The following is a 21,212-nucleotide window of genomic DNA, read 5'->3' as shown; positions in this document are numbered from 1 at the left end:
AGACTCCATTCTGATCACAGCTGAAATTTGCATCCCTAAGTAAATAAGTAAATAAATCAAGTGCAAGCAGTGAATGTGCTAATCAACCAGGACATGGCAGTGAGCTTGGTGCCGGGAAACTTTGCTCATGTAATATTCAGTACTGTTGGGTTAAAGGGCAGCCCAGAGTTATTGGTTTCAGCCCGATTGCCCCCTTTAATCAATGTTGGCTGCATCCCTTTAATAAAATTATTAGCTCAGCAGTATCTTGCGCTATCATTTTATCTCTTCTGCGCTCTAAATTGCAGCCTGCGTTGGGTCTCTCAGATGCTCGGGGCATGGCCAGCTCCCGAAAGCTCAGCTCCCATTTATTATTTCAGAGGCAGAGGATGGCTGGAGTGTTTGAAACCAGGCTAAGCGTGGAGGTTATTGGATGCAAGATCTAAACACAGCTGCAGTGAAGTCTCAAACCGGCTTATGTATTTTTGGTTCATAGAAAATACTGACTTTTATTGCTCATGTTAGAGTCCAGACACATCTATCTCAATAATGCACATGAATTACATTCTTCTTATATGTACATTACTGAGGATGAAGTGGTAGCAGTATTACTATTAAGAATTTCTTTCTTTTTTTAGCTACATTTTACCTTTTTTTTCTCCTTCTAGTTATGTAAATGTAAGACGTGCTGATAGGTGGCTTCTCAATGTCTAATTATCTCACAAGGAATCTATTTGATCCATTAAGTTAGACTGTTGCTGCTTTTTTCTGACTGCAAGTTAATTAAAAACGGATGTAGGATTTGCAGAATATAAGATTAGGGGTGTTGTTTGGAAGGTGAAGATAAAAGATGGTACCTTTGTGATATGGCAGGAAGATGAATCATGGAAGTCTTATTAGTGCTTGTCTCAGGTATTGTGTTTAAGTGCCTAATCTAGCGTAATGAGCATGGTGTCATTTTTCTAATTATATCTCAGACTTTTGCCTCTCACCGAGTTTGCCATACATTTGATTTTTTTTCTTTCATCCTTCTTATACATTGTGCTTCTTTCATATTTATAAGTCTGATCTTTCCTTAATACATATAGTAATATAAGTTGTGTGTGTGCTTCCTGTCCCAAATGCAACAGTAACCACTTATTTCAACCATTTTGTGTCTCTGCAGGCCTGGATGCGATGAATGCCTCATGTAGGCATCAGCATGGACAGCTGTGAGTCTCCCGTGGTTTCTGGGACAGACGATGGGCTCGGCTCCTCCCAGCAGCAGCAACCACCTCAGCCCTGGAACGATCACACTAGCTCACAGGTCACCTGCACCAACCAGGCACCTTCCCTGGACCCTCTGTCTCTCTCTGGTCCCTACCCCTCTCAATCCCAAAACTCTATTGCACCTCATGACAGGGTAAGAGAACTACAGTCTCAGCAGCAGCAGCCAAAACAGACATCACCCCAGACCCACCGTGATAGCTCTGCCACAGGTCGGCTGCATCCCAGAGGAGAGGGTCTTGACGAAGAAGAACAAGAGGGAGTGAGCTGTGGAGAAGAGGAAGAATCTGAGGACTTAGATGAAATGGAGATTGACAGCTGTTTCCCAAGTCTTCAACCCTTTCCTGGGATGCCAATAGCTTCAGGGGGAGGTGGTATGCCCACTCTTCTGCGACATCAGCCCACACAACAGCAGGGACCACCAGAGAGTGGGAGTGAGGAAGGGGAGGAGGAAGAGGAAGAGGAGAGCAGTGATGTGGAGAACCTGGCTGGAGAGATAGTCTACCAGCCAGATGGCTCAGCCTACATCGTGGAGAGCCTCAGTCAGTTGATCCAAAGTAGTGGAGGCATGGTACCCAGCCTGCTTCCTACAAACTCTCTCTCAAGTGGGGGGAAACCAGGGGAACCTGCTGGGACTTCGTCCTCAGTTTACCCACAGATTATCAACACGTTCCACATAGCCTCGTCCTTTGGAAAGTGGTTTGGCAATTCAGATCAAGGTTTCCCCAATACCTCAACAATGGCAGGCCTTAGCCCTGTCCTGCACAGTTTCCGTGTCTTCGATGTGCGGCACAAAAGCAACAAGGATTACCTGAACAGTGATGGGTCTGCCAAGAAGTCCTGTGTATCCAAAGATGTTCCCAACAATGTGGATTTCTCCAAATTTGATGGGCTAGCCCTATATGGCAAGGGTAAACCCATTCTCATGTGTTTTCTCTGCAAGCTGTCCTTCGGCTATGCCCGTTCCTTTGCCACTCATGCTGTCCATGATCACCGCATGACACTGTGTGAAGATGAGCGGCGGCTGTTGGGAGATAAGCATGCGTCTGCCATTATCCAGGGCATTGGGAAGGACAAAGAGCCCCTCATAAGTTTCCTGGAACCAAAAAATAAGAGCACTCCTCTGCCATCTACCCTGCTCCCTCTTAACTCTGGACAGAGCTTCTATGGTACATTTAGTGGTGTCCATCTGGAGCCTGGAAGCAGCAGTGGGGGCAGCGAGACCCTCCTGAACAAAGACTCTGACTCTGGCCTCCAGCAACAGCAGCAGCAACAAACCCCATTAGGCTCAGTCCTGTCTCTTGGAGGGCTGAGCATTCCCAAAGCGTCCACTCTTACCTCATCCCCAGGCTCTGCCAAAGACTCCAGTGCCCTGCCCAAACAGGGAGGGAGAACAGAGGAGCCTGCTGGGAAAGAGTTGGCTTGCAAGGGAGAAGATGGGAACACTAAGGGACATGAAAGCAAGGCACACTTATCCAGCCAGACTGGGGGCTCTGAGGAGGACGAGGAACTGTTATTAGGGGAAGAGGAAGATGAGGTGGAGGCAGAAAGCACTGCAATGGCCTGTGGTGGTAACAGTAGCAGCGGTGGGGGTGAAGCGGGGGAACCAGCTGTCTCAAACCAAAGCATTTCCAAATCTCCTTTATTAATGCCTAGTAGCACTCTCCAGCCTTCTCCCTGCACCTCTGCAGTCAGTTCCACACATAACAGCAAAGCCCTTGCTTCCATTTCCTCCTCTGTTAAGGAAGAGGGTTCGGCTGCAGATAGTGGGGGGAGGACCTCAGAGCTCCCTCTGAGCTTTAACTGCCAGGGACCTGCTGTTCCCATGGCACTGGCGACAGCTGCCGTCAGAAGGAGCGAGGATGACACTTCTGGCACTTCCTCCTCGCCTCTGTCCACCAATGCTGCTGCTGATGAAAGTGCCAATCGAGATAGTGCCACAGCTCCAGAACCAAATGATTGCCCTGCAGAGGGAGAGGAGGAAAATGGAGCCCTTCTGCATCATCACCACGTGCACCACCATCATCATCACCTCCACTCTTCATCTCATGGCCACTTGCACCCCCTCCCGGGGGGGTCCTGTGACATAACAGGTATGGGTGAGTGTTCACAGAACCATGGGCCCAGTGGCAGTGGAGGTAGTGGGGTAGAATGCCCTAAATGTGACACTGTTCTGGGTTCCTCACGTTCCTTGGGTGGTCACATGACCATGATGCATTCACGCAACTCATGCAAGACACTTAAGTGTCCCAAATGCAACTGGCATTACAAGTACCAGCAGACTCTGGAGGCCCACATGAAAGAGAAGCACCCGGACTCAGGAGGCTCTTGTGTATACTGCAGCAGTGGCCAGAGTCACCCTCGTCTGGCTCGTGGAGAAAGCTATACCTGTGGATACAAGCCTTTCCGGTGTGAGGTATGTAGATGACTTTTTGTTGATTTAGTTGCATGTTAGGTGGCAACCAAGGATTTTAAATTAATGTCTGTATAATTTCATTGCCGTTCAAGAGAAACTGTCTTGTATTTTGTAGGTGTGTAACTACTCCACCACCACAAAGGGCAACTTAAGCATCCACATGCAGTCAGACAAGCACCTGAACAATATGCAGACACTACAGAATGGAGGCTCCATTGGTTCTGCGCAGGACCAGGTGTTTGGACATAACCCAGGAGGAGTGGTGGCTGTCCCGTCAGTCACCCAGGCCAGTAGCCATCACCCTCCCCATCACCATCCTTCACAATCCTCCACCCATATGTCCGGACCTTGTGGAGTCCCCTCCCCAACCAAGCCGAAGAGCAAACCTTCTTGGCGGTGTGAGGTGTGTGACTATGAGACCAATGTTGCACGGAACCTTCGTATTCACATGACCAGTGAAAAGCACATGCACAACATGATGCTACTCCAGCAGAATGTGACTCAGATGCAGCATGGACGACTTGGCTTGGGTGCTATGCCTTCACCCTCTGAAGCTGAGCTCTACCAGTATTACCTGACCCAAAATATGAGCCTTCCACCAAGCCTCAAGATAGACCCAGCTGGAGCTGAGGCCCAGTTCTTGATGGGGAGCTTTCACCTGGATCCAAACATGGCTGCCCTCGCCCCTGCACTTGGTAAGTCTTATTTTGTTCTCAAAAGTATTTCCCCACAAAAAGACGATGAGAAGGCTAGAAAAAAAATGTGGAATGTTTTTCAGTTGAACTTGATCTTGATTTCTAATTTATTAATTTACAGGAACATGTGACACTAATGTCAAATCTTATTAAATTAACACAAAATGATTAGCTGCAATTTCTATATTTTATCTCTCCCCTTCTATTCTATACTATACTATACTATACTATACTATACTATACTATACTATACTATACTAGGCATATTACTGATTTGTACTGATTTTGGTAGCTGCCTTGCTCTCATGCTGCCTTAATATGTGTATACAAGCAATAGTAAAATGTTCTAGTACACAAGGCCAGCATACCAAATATTTTTTCTTACAATAAATGTGCCAAGCAGCATGCAGAAAGCAAAAGATTATTTATTTTCCTGCTCACAGCCTTTTACAGGGCACTCAAATAACAGAGTGTTGATATAATTTAACAGAATTTTGAAATTCACTGTCTGATATCCATGCAAGGTGATTTAGAGGGCCACATTTGTATAGTCTGTAACACCCCCCCCCCCCCCCCCCCCCCCCCCCCTTCCAGAGCCAACCAGCCTTAGCTTTTTTTTTTTTTTCTTCAAACTGCTGCTGAACCTCACCACTGGAGTTCTCTGTTTCTTCCAAGTTAGTAATTTCAGCTATAAATTTAATCTTGGTCAAAGAAGGGAGGTTAGAGGCCTCAGCAAGGGTAATTCAGCAGCACAGCAAACTGTTTGTAGGACCAGTTACAACCACACAGTTTGTGCAGACTTGTTTCAACTGTCAACAGTTTGAAGACACAAACAAGAATTTATTGCTGTGACTAATTTTTTTTCTCCCTCTTCTGCCATCTGGTTCATTTTCCTGTGAGGTGAGTTGTAATAAGCATATTACAAGAGAGGCAATAATTACACAGTCTGAGCCCATAAACTGCAGTGGTGTTATCCATGGTCACACTTTAAGGAACTCTTAACGCCATCATACACAAACACTCTGATATTAGCAGTACCATATAATACATAAGGTTCAGTAAGAGAATCTGCCATCACTAGGAGATCCCCAACCAAACAACCACAAAAGTACACTTTATTTCTGCTCTCATTGTGGATTTTTTTAACTATAGGGCATATTTCTAAAGAGATACATTTTATAGCAACATGCTGACCTCACGTGATATCAGCTTCCTTAATATATAGAAATTCACAATGTAATAGTTTTAATATAAAACAGCCTGTATTAAACAAATGCAAAGAAATCACAGGATTTGTCGGATTATATACAATCAAAATTAAGTTGGTAGAGCCAGGTAGAAAGGGGAAGTGTAAGGTGCATGAAAAAAAACAAAAACAGATGGCTATAGAGAAATTTGTGTGCATCTGTGTTTTTGTATGATTGAATGTAAAGAACCATGACTGGGGAGCTGGGTCTGTGAGTGATTTCACAGGGTTTCTCAAAGGTCTCCCTCTCCTGGCTATAAAAACTCAGGTAATGGAGAAAAGTCCGAGAACAGGCTGCATACTGCAGCAATAAATAAAAAGGAGCTGCTGGAATTAATTTAGTGTAAAGCCAGGCAGGGTCAAGCCTGCATGCTCAGTCTGGGCAGTGAAAGATTAAAGATCAGCAAGCAAAGGCAAAAACACCGGCTCTTACCTCGTTTTTTTAGCCTTCGTTTTTAAAGCCAGCTTTCCCAGACTGTACAGACATCAATTATGTGGTTGGTGTCATAAGATATGTGCTTGCTGTGTTTTTTTTTTTTTTCCGCTCTCACCATCGTTCGACTCGGTACCAAGCAGACTTAATCTGTCAGGTGTTAGGGGTAATCTGGAGAGAAAGGAGGAAAATAATCCAAGAAGTGGAATTTTTTTTTTTTAAAGTATCATTATGTGAACAAGGGCGGTGGGGTTGGTTTACAGTATTTTGTGCTTGGGAACTCCTTGCTGTAATTATAAAACATCTTGCTTTTTCTGTTGACCTCGTGGCTTTTAGAGTTGAGGACATGAAAGAGCACCAGCTCAAACAGTGAAATGTGTATGTTCATTTTCTGGCATGGTGAGGCTTTTGTAGAAATGTCCAGGCGCTCTTGTTTTCTAGCTCAAAGCTATTTGTTAGCTAGAGACAAACAAAAATGAGCATTATCCTCCACACAATATCATACCAAAAGACACTTTTTTTGTTTATGCTTTTTTTTGCAAGCATGTATTTACTTGAGATGAAATCTTCTAGAGTATAAGCTTTGAATAGGTCTGAGCTAATGATACCTTTCTCTACTCTTTGTTTTGGTTTGTCTTCGTGTGTTTCCTTTGTTCTAGTAGGTGGGGAAATCCCTATGGATGTGCGGCTGGGTGGTGGGCAGCTGGTGTCTGAAGAACTGATGACCCTGGGAGAAAGTTTGTCGCAAACTACAGATCCCTCTCTCAAGCTCTTTCAGTGCGCTGTGTGCAACCGCTTCACCACTGACAACCTGGATGTGCTTGGCATGCATATGGGAGCTGAACGCAGTCTACCGGAGGAGGAGTGGCGTGCTGTCGTCGGGGACTCGCATCAGTGCAAGTTGTGCCACTACACTACTCAGCTCAAGGCCAACTTCCAGTTGCACTGCAAAACAGACAAGCACGTACAAAAGTACCAGCTTGTGGCCCACATCAAAGAAGGGGGCAAAGGCAACGAATGGCGCCTGAAATGTGTGGCCATAGGCAATCCGGTGCACCTTAAGTGCAACGCCTGCGACTACTACACTAACAGCCTGGAGAAGCTGAGGATGCACACTGTCAATTCCCGCCATGAGGCTAGCCTTAAACTGTACAAGGTCAGTGAGCCACACGTTTCTTTTTTATTCCTGTTGTTGCTGCTTTTTTTCTTTTTTTTTTTTAAATCAAACCCACTATTCAGCCTTGTCCAGACACCAGGTCACATCATTAATGCAGATATACACACAGATGGAGAAAGAGCATGCACATTAGTGAAGATTTCATAGAATGCAACTGACACTGACAATTATGTCATTACCACTCTTTTTGAGGTGTTATAATACAACTGAGAGAGTGTCATATTTGACACTATTATGTTCTTTGAACTTCTGAACTTTGTTTTGGGAAAATTGAAAAACAAATCTTTATTTCCTGGTTAACTCAATACTTCTCTGCAACACACAGTGCATTACTAGATGCACTGTGGCGGCATGAATGAAAGCTTTGTTGCCTTCCCAGTTATCATATAGAAGCAGGGCTCCACTGCTGCTATGAGAAGAACATGGCAGGCATAGCTGGTTTGGAAGCTTAGGCCTGAATCACTTGGAGACGAATGAAGAAGTGTTAGGAGACAGAGGTTTGGTGCTAATACTCCTCGGAGCGGGAAAGGCTGAATTGTTCTCGACAGCCGTATTGATTTTTGCTGGACTTGGAGCTTCACCTTCTTCTCTAATCATTCCATAATAGCCAGTGGATGAACACTCTCCGAACAAATGGCCATAAATCTAACAGGCCTGATTCCACTTAGGTACCTATCCTGTGTGTCTGCGGCTTTGGCCACTCTGTGCTTAACCCAAACTGGCATAGTTGTACACATGCACACAGATAACAAAACACATACCAACGCTGACGACACATATTTGCTGTAAGCAAGCACCACACACACAACATATAGCAACATGTAGCACTGAATTCTGCCTCTTAGAAGATGCGACCCTTATTTGTAAGTCAACATAAGTATCCTTATTTGACTAGTTAAACAACTCAGTAGCTCGACGGTTGTGTATTTATATCTAATGTAATGGAGGCATTAAAAGGAATGTGTAAAATGTGCTACTTCAAGCAGGGTGTTTTAACTGCAATAAAAACTAAGGTGAAGTGGTCATTTTAAACCTCTTCAAAAATCCTGACCACCCAGCATTATGAATGTTGTGACAGAGCTGCTGGCATGACAGACATATTTCCTGTTCACGGGTTCTTTGTATAACAGCAAAATCAAGAAATCAATTTTCATTTTTTTCTTAAAGGGAAAGTGTAAAGCGGGGTTTCTGCTGCAACTATTAAAGAGGTCAGGAGATGTTCAGCTTGTCAGTCTATGGTTTGCACCATGACAAGAGAGCTCTTGGGGATAGTTTTAGATTAGGTATTTAAAGACAACACATTATATTCATTTCCTGCCTCATATCTATATTTTTGCACTCAGTGATGGCATAGTTACCTTGAAAAAGTAACTTTTAGAAGTAACTAAGTTAGATTACAAGTTACTTTATTAGTTACATTCAACAGCTGCCGGTGTTGTGCCAAAAAGTGATTCTGATGTTTCTATGTCCTTTTATGTGTAATGTATTTGCTTATATTGGTAAATAGAGTACTGTTAACATGATTTATGAAGGGCTTATATATAAAATGAAGAAATAACTTGTTTTTCAAGAATCTTTAGGAGTCTGTGTTATTGTACCTACATTATAATCAATCCATTGCTTTCTGGCCACTTAAAATATCTTTATAGAACTGTGATATTATATTTGTTGCAATCTCTGCAGCCTTCTGAGCCAGATTTCTGTTTTAAAAGACATTTTTAATGTCAATGACAGTTTTTACCTTGATTTAAAAAAACAAACAAACAAAAAATATATAAAAGTCACTTTGCCAAAAACTGATTGCAGCCTCTACCTTGTGATAGAAATGCTGGTTCTCTCTCAAAATGACCTGATATCTTTCATGAGAGATATGTTTGACACATGTTTCACAGATTATAGGTCAACAAGTCATTTACAGCCGTTTAAATACAGGCAATCATTTTTTTTGGACAAACACCGAAAATAGCTTTTTGGCAGATGATAACTTTTTAGTGCAGCCCCCTCTCCCTATAAGACCCTGCTTACTTTAAGCTGACTTCCTTCTGATTGGCTGCTCCTTACAAACAGAAGGTTTAAACAGCAGGTAGGTAGCACTGCCGTGCTCTTAGCCAGAACTGACTTGAAGAGATGACCATATTAGAGACACATTGTACATATACTTACCAAAAAAAGAATAGATCCCATTTTAAGATACTGTATGTACAAATGCAAGCACATAATCTGTGAATTTGTTAAGTCAGCGTGTGTGTTTCCCAATGTTTGATACTCCTCTCTTGACCTTAGCTGCTGGACTTACCGGGCAAAATTCCAATAATAGTCTCCCATTAGACCAGAATAGACAGGATCTGACTTACTTTCTCTCTTCTGCCAACCTTTTGGGGAAAGAAACAAGTTTTGCCTTACTGCATAGAGTTCAGCTTATTCTACATTATCTTTGTGCTTCCACTTTAGTGTGAGCCCAACAGGCAAAAGGAAAAAAAAAATCTCCCTTCTCTCTTTTTCTGTGCAAGTTTTTAGGACAGAAGAGACATATGTCACACGGCTGTTCAGGCTGTGGGGGATTAAATATGTACAACACATCCAGGCATGATCATTTTTTATGACTTAAGCCTCTTAAGATGGCTCCATATTTCTTAAAACCAATTGATCTTCTGACTGAGAGTGTGTGCATTTGTCCAGAAATTACCTGCTCTCTCAACCAGGGAACATAGTGGTCTTTTTAAGCTCTTCTCATCCCAGACCCTACTCAACAACATAGATATTCACGAGTAAACAAGAATTAATACAGTATTTTATGACTCATCGATGTGATTAACGGACAAGTACATGCTTTTAAGGTTTTTTCACTGTACTGGCTCCGCACTTGACAATGTCAGTTTTCTTAACATTTTGGATTTACTGTCCTGGTAGAGATACTGACAGGCAGAAAACCACAGTGCCCCAAAAGCCTGTAAAACCAACTTGGTATATTATGCATGGACGAAAAAAGAAAAATCACCATTCATTTATGCTTCCCCAAAGAAATCTGATGCAAATAGCACCATTTTTAACCTTTTTGGGGCGAAAATAAATCATCAAGTCAGCATAAACAGGCTGTAAGATGTGGGAGATGCTTGGGACACTTCACCCAAATCAAACTGGTTTGCATTAAACAGGCCCTTTGTGTGCACAGCTCCATATAAATTGGAGTCTGTAATTACTGGAATTAAAAAGGAAGGTTTAAACTGAGGGCTAAGCTGGATGGGATAATTTGAGAGTCTGTGGTATGCGGCCCATATTAGGGCTTTCTAAAAATATCACCCCCACCGCCCCATGTATTGGAATGTTCCAAAAGCCCACAGAATGATCCAGCAAGTCATCCTGACCACTAGACCACCACACAGTGGGGGGTGATGCTCTCTTTCCCTGTGTACTGCACTCTCAATTGAGAGATACCAATTCTGAAGTCTGAGTTCTGCCAACAGTCCCCTGTGTTCTTTTTTTCCCATGGATCATGGGGATTTTAGTGGCTCTGATGACAGCGTGATGGTCACCCATCTACACACAGGATGGCCATGCCCCTAAGCAGGGAAGACAACCCTCCACTGGCTAATGTGATATGTTTTTAGAATAAAGCGCTCTGCTCAGGCCTCGGGGCTTCACTATGTTTTAGTGTAGAGGTGAGAGACTCATCCAGCTCCAGGCCCTGACTGCTTTGGCCAGACAGAAAGGGTGGGGACTAACCAGGCCAAGCCACAGGCCTCAGCTTCCAGTCAAGGGTTGGGGGAAAGGGGAGGAGCATGGGGGGGTTAGCTGGCTACCTTCCTTGTCTCGGGGGCCGGTGCAATCGGCGGTAATTGAGATTGATTGGATGTTATTTTTCCTCTTGCAAATGTAGTCCATTAGCTTGGCACATGCATAATCAGTTTAGAGCGCAGTTAGCCGAATGTAATCATGTTCCTCGGTGTCTGCTAGCACAAAATCCACTCCAGATGCCGCTTGGCCATGGAAAGACAGGGGGGAAAGTGCCGTCACTATCAGATGGGGAATCTTTAACCAAGTAAATCCTGAAATCCCTTCCCCTGTTCTGTTCCTTCCCTATTGAACAAACAAGAGTGTTGAAAAATTCAGCTCCTTCGTTCTGCCATGCACACCCAGTCACATGCAGTGTCCCACGCCTTACCTTTAAGAGCATGGCTTTTGATTGTATGCTCTGCCCATTAACGGACAGAAAACATCTGTATCTTGTATAGAGTTACTGCTCTTATTTTACCCCTCAGTGCAATCCAGAAGAACCAGTGAACACTGAGGAAAGAAAATGTCCACACTCTGCAGAGAGCAAATAATCACGATGAAACATAATAGAGGAAAAGAGGCTGTAATGTAAATGAAGGGATTAGTGGTTAGATGAAAAGGCATTAAGGTGTTTCACTGATGATCCTACTCAGCAGAAGCACTGGCTTCTCAGATGCGGGAATCCAAGCCATGATGACCGCTCCCCCTTAATGATCAAAACTACCAGGATTGACTCGAGTCTTCTTGGACTATGCATTGGAATGTAGTTAGAGAACAACCGCAAATAGGTTATGATTTTTAGTCTAAATCTGGAAAAATATTGCAGTTTTGCAATCAAATAATGCTGATATGGATTTTGGATGTGTGTAAGAGTCCAGCTGACTTGGTCTTGAGCCAAGTGCTCACTAATGGACAGCAAGGCAAGTCCTGGTTTCTTGGGTAAGTTTTTTTTAGATTGTTGTTAAGTTCCCTGGTTGCTGATCAGGCTTGACATGATTATATACCTCTCCCAGTCTATTAAACTTTTCTTACTAATATTTATTTTTTTTTTTGGGGGGGGGGGGGTTAAAGTGTGTGCATATGACTGCCCGAATTAAGACAAATTATAGCAGGTAACGTGAGATGTCCACAAAGTTGGGAAAGTGGGTGCCTCGCCTTACTCACTCGCAAATGAGACATTTCTAGGAGGGGGACTGGTAGGAGGTGGATAGAGAGACAGACAGGAGAGTGGGTGAGGGGTGCTGGAGGATTGGAAGCATAGATACACTGCTAATTATCATGGCTAGCCTATGATTGTTCAGTAATAGTGCTCAGTGGGAAAGGTTGCAGCAGTTCCAGGAAGAGCTGAGCTCTGATTTACTGGTACTACCACTCTAATAAAGCGCTCACTGCACATCCTGGGAGACAGCCCATTCTCTCCTTTCACATGCACAAGTGTGTGAATGCACACACAAAAACAGACAGATGAACAGGCAGACGCACACACAGAGCAACCGTGTCATCTAAAATGCCATAGGGCACATGAAAGGTATCTTTTCAGTAGTTCATAGAGAAGTTCTGTGTCGGCCCCTGCCTCTGTTTACTCCCCAGTTAACAATGTTATGATCCAGAACCCTAGTTACACTCTTTGTTTCAGGAGTCACCTGCAGGGTCTTAAACTCTTGCATCTTACTTCAAACAAATCTCACTTACTCAGTGGTGGGTGAAACAAGGAAGGAGCAGTACAGCGCAGAGAACCAGGGTGGATTTAAGAGAGCGGCTGTTAGGCATGTAAGGGGGGCTACTAGGGGTTAGTGTTTGGCTGTGTGCAAAAATTTCACAACTCTTCTAGCTCCCACCCCTTGAGAAGGCCAGAGAAAGGGTCAGGCTTTGACCCGTGGCACAGCTGTTGCTGCTGGTGGTGTTGATTGTATGTGCACAGACCCTACTGTGGGTGTTGCTGGGGCTTACACAGTGACAGTGAATGAAAGCAAAAAGGGGGAAAGGAGAAAGCTGCTTTGACAGGGGAGGCTAGACTTTTCTCAGCTCTCAGCTTTTTTCCACAGTTGCCAGAGTTAAGAATCCAGTGCATTATTAACTAGGTGCTCTGTCCTGGGTTTGTTTTTTGACATAGAGACACATTTTCTGTGCTCCTTGACAATTTCCTGTCTCCTATAGCTCTTTATGGGTTTGATTGTGTGCTGAAAGTTAGAGATCCTTTGTAATTATGCTATTTTTTGTTGTTGTTGCCTGTTGTTTTTGAGCATCACAGCACATTTTTGCTAATATCCAAGGTCATCCTGATATCTAGAATAGAATAGAATAGAATAGCGTTTTTATTGTCACTGTTAAAAAAAACAATGCTAAGAACAATGTTAAAACAGTGAAATGCAGTTTAGCATCCTCTCTGCGACAGTAATTAAAGAGATTAAAAAAAAAAAACTGCATATGCAAGACAACAATAAATAAGTAAATGTAGTAAATTAAGGTAAATATCTGATCTGTCTGATCAGCAGAAGTGAATGAAGTGTAGATTGGAGTTTGTTGAAGTAAACAGATACAAGGCAAGGGTTTTAAGCTCCACTTTGCCTCACTATAGATCTACACCATACACCACTGCCTAACGTGCCAGAAACAGTATGTATCTGCCACCAAATTTGTAGTTTTTTTAAACACTGTTGTTACTTTTACTTTGCAGTTTATTCTTCTTTTTTACAATTCTACCATGAAAAATTCTTTACACACACAAAAAAGAAAAGAAAGAAAAATCATAGACAGTTAGTGGAAATGGGGATTTGCATAAGGTTATTTATGTTCATATTTTTAATTCAACTCAGCTAAATCCTTCCACATCCTCTCACAACTAACTCTTAGCCTGTTAGAAATGTCTTGATCCTCACTACAGAACTGTTAACATTATTACCAGCACATTGATTCTCTTACTAAATCAAAAGGTCTGGCCTCCAAGCCCATGAAGCTTTCCCGGCTTAAATTTGTTTTTAGAGTTTTTTAATTATGACACACAGTAAAATGAAGTTCTTCCTTTAAAGTGTTTGTGGGAGATGGAGACATTATCGAGAGGGCTTTTACATCTTAGACAACCTCTTTCCTGCACCAACTCACTGCCTGCTTCAATCTTGTAAAGATAGTACTCCAAGCATGTCAGTCATGGTTCTGTCTTTTTCCTAATTCCACAAAACCTTACTGCAAGGCTGCCTGAACAATGGTATGCATTTTGTTTTCAAAATGACCTCATATCAGTCCATGTAATCAACAGCCTTTACAGTGTCTTTGAACGTATACATTTGGTAGTCAAACTGCAGTAAAATGAGTTTCCATGTAGACTGACCACCATATCAAAATAAGTATATTATTATGGATCACCAGTTTAAAATAAGGACTTTTTATATTAATCTCCTAAGCAGTCTTCTGCAGTAATCTGAATGTATTTGCACATTTCATCTGATTTCTGCAAAACATTAATAGTAGTACTGATCCTCACTCTTTTCTTTTTTTTTTTTTGAAAGATACGAGTCTACACAGCAGTTTAATAGAATCTATTTTTCTTGAATGTTGCTGTGCGTGGTTCAAAAAACCAGAATTTCCTGCTTATATCCTTGTAAATGATGTATTGTGAGTGTATGCAAACATATTATGTGGCTCATAGCTCGACTCAAACGAGGTTCAGGCTTCAAGGTCTTTAAGCCGAGTTGGTCAATGCATCAGGTGGCCTATAGCCACCGCACCTGAAAGACTAACAGTGTCAGTCGACGGGTAAATGCTGCTCTTCTGCACCACACCAGGGCTCCTGTGAATCTCTGCACCGTAACTCCTAAGCTGAAGGGATGGAGAGACCGAAGCAGGCAAGCTTACTGACTCTCTGCCATCAATACATCAGTAGCTTAGCCACCAGATTAATGGCCTTCGTGTGGTCAGGGCCACAAAACTACTCTGTTTTGAGGTCTGTATTTAGTGCAGCTGTACATTAAAGTAGGGTAAAGAGAGATGAGAAGAAGGGAGGGGGAATTAGGTGCCAGGATGAGCACACAGGGACCTGTTTGGTGTCTGTCTGCTCATTGTGTTTGGGTTTGGCCAGCAGGACACAGTCATGGGACTGTGTTGTAACATTTCCCTTACTTTGTAACCTTCCGGTTTTGAGGCAAAAAGGATGTTTGAGTACCAAATACGTTGTTATCATTAAGTAAGTATTTTTTATATATACTTGATATTGATTTATATACATTTCATAACATACAGTTATTTGACAGCGCCTTGTGAGACACAAGCTTTTCTCACTGTAGAGCAGTTGCTCCTAAGTGCACAGAGTATGTACTGCTTTTGTTTTTATTTGTCTTAACAAATCGCCCCCTAAGGTCTTTCCATTTTGTGATGCATTGATTACTGTTGGATTACAGAACTTCAGCAATTTATTACTTGGATTTCTGATGGGTCACAGGGATGATGCTGATACCCTTTGTATGGATTGTGTAGCACAAAATATGACGTGGAGTACTGACTGCAGTAGAAGGTCCGCTTCACCTCTCTGTGACTACTACCGAGGCTTCAGTAAAAAAAATAATCCATCTACCAGTTTCCTGGGACTACAGTTTTTATTTGAAGCTGTGGGACCTCAAGGGATTTTCCCCTTGGGCCAAGCGAGAATAGCCATCTCCTCCTGAAGTTCATGGCACTGGTTGTCCATCCATGTTTTGCCTAATTGCTGTGTGCTGGAGTCCAAGGTTAGAACTGGGAGCTGTAAATCCCTCAGTGTTATGCAGACAATGTTTTCTCCAGATGTAGAAGAAAAGATTTCATCCTTTTGTAATTAAGCGGTGCAGCCCAGGGTGTCATGCGGTTTTTATTAGTGGTTCTGGAAAAGATCATTTTGCACCTTGTTTTCTCATTATGGCTTTTATTCTTGAATACAAAAGATGGATAAAATGATGGGATGAAAACGAAAGAGGCAGCAGAGAATAGAATCCCCTGTTTAAATTATTATATGGAAATTACAAAGTAGTGATGTAAGGGGTAGCTATGGGTGTGTGGGGGTGCAGACACAAAAGGAGACAAAGGCATAGTTTTGAAACTCAGGCAGTAACATAGTGCCTCAGATGAAAGATACTAGAAAAAAGTTTGTATTTTTTTTTTTAATCCCAGGAATTTTCCCAAATGTTATCTCTCCCATGGGTGTCATCTTCTACACCTGTGTTCTACTTTAAACTTACTTCTGAAATAAGAGGGAAGGGTGGGTAGTGAGTTGGGGAAAATGATAGTGAATGAAAGAGAGAAAGACAGCTTTAAGAGTTGGGGACAAGAATGCTCTTCAGCTTCTCAAGGGCACTGATATTTTATGGCCCTCACATTCCTTCATGACACACTGATGCCCAGAATAGACAGAGAGAGGGGGGGGGGGGGGGGGGAGTTTAACTACCATGCCTTTAAACCCCACCCCAGCATATCATCTCTCTTGCCTATTCACCTTCACCTCACCCTGCTTCGTTTATGTGGCAAACCTCTGGGTCACCCTCACACTTCTCTGTTACTTGGCAAAGCTCAGCGTCACGTGGATTTACAGAGCCTCCTTTTCTCTGAGATCTCTGAGACAGAAGAGGAAGTCCTCATAACCACTGAACTCCTAAACTCACAGATCATATGCTATCATCCTTCACTGCCAGCCCCACAACTCTTTTTTTTTTTTTTTTTTAATTTAAATAATTTCACCACAGTCAACAGCACCCTTAAAATTAAGGCCTGCTGAATAATTCAAACTCTGATCCTTCCTTCAGATGGCCTATCTCTGTCACAAGATAGGAATTTACTTAATTTATGCTTGTTAGGTTGGAATAGTCATGTTAAAATAATTTGAACCATAAGGACTGTCTGTGCAGCTCCTGTTAAAATGAGAACTCTGGGAGCCGTTAAAGTTTGGACATGAAATTGTGAGATCTGGAATGCAAATGATTATTCAAATGATCAGTGTATTAATTTGCATGCTGAAAGCATGAGGGAGAGAGAGCATCTTAATAAGTTATGTAAAGCAAAGTATTTTATTATTTGTTGATGTTTCAGGAGTGAGGGCATATTAATTTTGCAGTTGTAAGTCCCAGTGTGACCTAAATCTCTCTCTTTCACTTTTACTCTCTCTCGCTCACTCACATGCACGCACTCACACACACCATTGTCGTTAATAATCACACACACACTCTCTTTTCTAACAAATTTATTCCGTTCTCTATATAACAGAAAGCCATATTTTTGATAGACCCCTGCCATAGACGGTAAATAAAACACGCAGCCATTGGTTTGTGAAGCCTCGGTGCTATTTTGACTGCTGCCATGTTGTGTTTTTTTTGGGGGGGTCCAAAAGTGAACATATTTATACAAGAGGGTGAAGTGCTAGCTTGGTTAGCATACTGCATCCATAAACTGTATGGGTGCATTGTACAAACACAAATACCAGCAAATTAATGCTATAAGGCTTCGGTCACACAGACCTAGAGCCTGGTCTGCATACCCCTGGCAACTGCAAGATGCTAGGGAAAAAATGTGCATGGTGAGTGGTCGCTGGAGGTTGCTGCCTGTTGCTAGGTGAAATTTGTCAAGAAAGAGGGTGCTGTACCAAAAACCTCCTTGTGATTGAATTGGCCACTGGCAGATTGTTGCTGTCACTAGCAGTTTGCATGAAAGATGCAGACTTGTTTGCAGACATTTGCCATCTACTTGCCATGTGGTAGTGAGACTGTGAAAACCACTCACTAAGAAGTTGGTAAGTGTTTGCAGACAAGTTGGCATCTTCCATGCAGAGTACAGGCACAGTAATCTGGTAGCAACCAAAGTAAGGAGGTTTTTTTTTTTTTTTTTTAGCACCATATGCACCTTTGCCACCAATTTTACCCAGCAACGTCCAGCCATCACTTGACAGCCAGTCGAGAAATACACATTTTTCCCTAGCGACCTGTGGTTACGATTGGTCACTGACCTATCTGTAGTCCTGCATGACCGGGATGTTTCCACACATTTCACAGCAATTTCCAGCAAACTCCAGTAACCACTCACCAACCAGTCAGAAAATACACATTTTTCCCTAGCAACCTGTGGTTACAAGGGGATCGCCAACCAATCACAAGGCCTATGTGACTGTGAACTAAGTAATAGACTAACGTTGGGTTACATAACGTAATCCCTGGTTCTTTGATAACAGAGTGAGGTGTTTCACTATGGGAATCGCCTTGGCGTGACCAACTACGGAAGCTCCAATGACACCACGTCTGTCTGCGACAGACCTGCCAAGCCGTGCTCAGGGCCCCGCCCCTCCTACTATCACGGCTGACCAGCTCCTCCCTACTCATTCTAAGCAGATTTCTTTCCGTGCCCAAGCAAGGAGGGAAGTGATGGTGAAACACCTCACTCTGTTATCAAAGAACCAGGGATTACGTTATGTAACCCAACGTTCTTTTTCTAACTTCGTTCGGTGTTTCACTATGGGAGATATAGCCCACTCCCGGATTGCGCCAGCCCTCCCGAAGCTGTGCTCCAGTGCTGCCCAGGATCTCAGCTCAGACCTGAGGCACTAGACTCCAGGACTGCCTGAGCCAGGGATGACTGAGCGACATCCAGTCTATAAAACCGCACAAATGTGTGTGGTGTAGCCCAACTCGCTGCTGCACAGATATCCTGGACTGACACCCCTCTGAACAAAGCCCAGGATGTAGCCATGCCCCTAGTAGAATGAGCTCGAAGCCCCGATGGGGGCTGAGTACTCTTACAGCTATAGGCTAGAGTTATAGCCTCTACAATCCAATGAGACAGCCTCTGGCGGGACAAAGGCCTGCCCTTGTGGGGGTGGGCCCAGGAAACAAACAGCTGATCAGATTTCCTGAACCCAGCTGTTCTGTCCACATATGACCCCAAGGCCCGCACAGGGCACAATGTGTTAAGCCTGCGCTCCTCTACAGAGGAAAAAGGCGGGGGGTGAAATGCCAGCAGTTCTACTGTGGGGCACCTGTATGATGACTCTATCACCTTAGGGACAAAGGCTGGGTTTGGCCTCAGGCATGCTTTAGTAAGACCAGGGGCCAACTGTAAACAAGAGGGGTGAATGGACAAAGCCTGTAACTCACTAACTCGCTTGGCTGTAGTTAGAGCCAGCAGCAGAGCGGTTTTAAGTGAGAGAAATTTCAACCCTACAGCCTCGATTGGCTCGAAGGGGTGGTAGGAGAGTGCATCCAAAACCAGTGATAAATCCCATAATGGGACCAGTGGCCTTGAGACTGGGAGCTTACGGCGTGCCCCCTTCATGAAGCGACACACAAGAGGGTGCTGACCAATAGGTTTATCACCCAATCCCACATGGCAGGCTGAAATAGCTGCCAAATAGACCTTTATTGTGGAAAAAGCTTTCCCTCCGTCCAGCAAATCCTGAAGAAAACACAGCAACTCCACCACAGAGCACTGAAAAGGGATAACCTGCCTTTCATAGCACCATTCTTCAAAAACACGCCATTTACAACTGTAAAGAGAGCGTGTGGAGGAAGCTCTTGCATTCTGAATGGTGTCAATAACCTTCAGAGGCAGACCCGCAGCATTCAAATTCGACCTTTCACGGGCCAGGCCCACAGAGCCACCCGGTCTGGGTGAGGATGATATATCTCCCCTCGCGCCTGAGACAGAAGGTCCCGGCGGATGGGGAGCGGCCACGGTTCGCCCGCCAGGAGCTGAATTATTTCTGCTAACCAGTGTTTCGACGGCCACCGTGGCGCTATTAAAATTAGCGACAGCCCCTGATCTCTCACTCTGATTAGGGTTGGAGAGATAAGGCTGAGAGGCGGAAAGGCATATAGCAGTGTGTCTGGCCATGGGTGGGCCAGAGCGTCCATGCCCAGTGGGGCGACTGGGTCTGACAGGGAGAAAAACAGTGGGCAATGTGTGTTTTCCTGCGAGGCGAAGAGATCTACGGCAGCCCGGCCGTATTTCTGCCATATCTGCTCCACCACCTGCGGGTGAAGTCGCCAATCTCCGAACAACGGGTTCCCTCTGGACAGGAGGTCCGCCCCCCTGTTCAGAATACCCGGCACGTGAGTTGCCCGAAGGGAGAGGAATTTTGTGCTGCTCCACACAATTATTTCCCTGGCCAGTCTGTGCAACTGCAGGGAACGAGTACCACCCTGGCGGTTGATATAAGCAACTACTGTAGAGTTGTCTGTTTTCACCAAAACATGTCGACCCTGGAGATACGGCAGAAAATGCCTTAGAGCTAAGCGCACTGCGTGCAGCTCCAGTATGTTGATGTGAGCCCGAGAGAGCCTCCGAGACCAAACACCATTTACTGCCCTCCCCATCATGGTTGCGCCCCACCCTGACAGAGATGCATCTGTGGTCAGGGTCATCCTGGATGACACCGCGCCCAGAGGTACTCCCGCCGCAAGAGCTGCTGGGTTCCTCCAAGGTTGGAGAGCCGCTATACATGACGGTGTTATTTTTACACTGCGACCGAGATGGCGGTGAGGGCACAGACGTAGGGACGTGACCCAACGCTGAAAATCCCTCATCATAAGCAGCCCCAAATGCACCACATTTATTACCGAGGCCATAAGGCCGAGGAGGCGGAGACAGAGCCGGAAACGCACGACTTTCCCCACTTGAAAGAGGGAGAGGCACTGAGTGAAGGATGCGATCCTGCGCTCTGAAAGCGTGACACGATAAGATCTGGAATCTAAAATGAGCCCCAGATATTCCGTATACTGTGCGGGTTTCAAGCGGCTCTTTTCCAGGTTGATTTTGAAGCCGAGCTCCGTAAGGTGGTTTGCCACCACCCTGGAATCTCTGATCGCCTGCTCCCGCGATCGGGAGCATATCAGATAATCGTCTATGTAAGAGAATATTCTGATGCCGCTGTTCCTTAACGGAGACAGCGCTGCCTCCACACATTTGCTGAACACCCTTGGGGCTAATGATAGCCCGAATGGGATAGTCTGAAACTCGTATGCTGCGTTCTGATAGGCGAACCTGAGATATTTCCTGTGTGGAGGATAAATGGCGATGTGAAAATATGCGTCTGAGAGGTCGATTGTCACAAACCAATCGTCTGGGTGAACGGCCCGACAGAGCGCTTTGTGTGTGAGCATTCTGAACGTGTACTTTCTCAAGTGTTTGTTCAATACACGTAGATCTAAAATGGGCCGGAGAGAGGAACCCTCTTTTTTTGGAATGAGGAAATAGCGGGAGTAAAAGCCCTGCTGAGCCTCCTC

General features: G+C 44.2%; 1 protein-coding gene across 1 annotated transcript in view; it reads left to right on the top strand.

Moving 5' to 3' along the window:
* zfhx3b (zinc finger homeobox 3b) overlaps positions 1-21,212 on the top strand; it is a 142,454-nt gene that overhangs the window by 44,022 nt on the left and 77,220 nt on the right. The window contains exons 2-4 of the mRNA XM_030720437.1: positions 1,145-3,661; positions 3,777-4,356; positions 6,695-7,191. Coding sequence (XP_030576297.1) covers positions 1,160-3,661; positions 3,777-4,356; positions 6,695-7,191 — 3,579 coding nt within the window. The 5' untranslated portion in view covers positions 1,145-1,159. The remainder of the gene's footprint in view (positions 1-1,144; positions 3,662-3,776; positions 4,357-6,694; positions 7,192-21,212) is intronic.

This window comes from Archocentrus centrarchus, chromosome 3 (genome assembly GCF_007364275.1).
Source record: "Archocentrus centrarchus isolate MPI-CPG fArcCen1 chromosome 3, fArcCen1, whole genome shotgun sequence".
NCBI classification, from domain to species: domain Eukaryota; kingdom Metazoa; phylum Chordata; class Actinopteri; order Cichliformes; family Cichlidae; genus Archocentrus; species Archocentrus centrarchus.
Note: the sequence above shows the minus strand (reverse complement) of the source record. Positions and strands in the feature narration are given on the sequence as shown.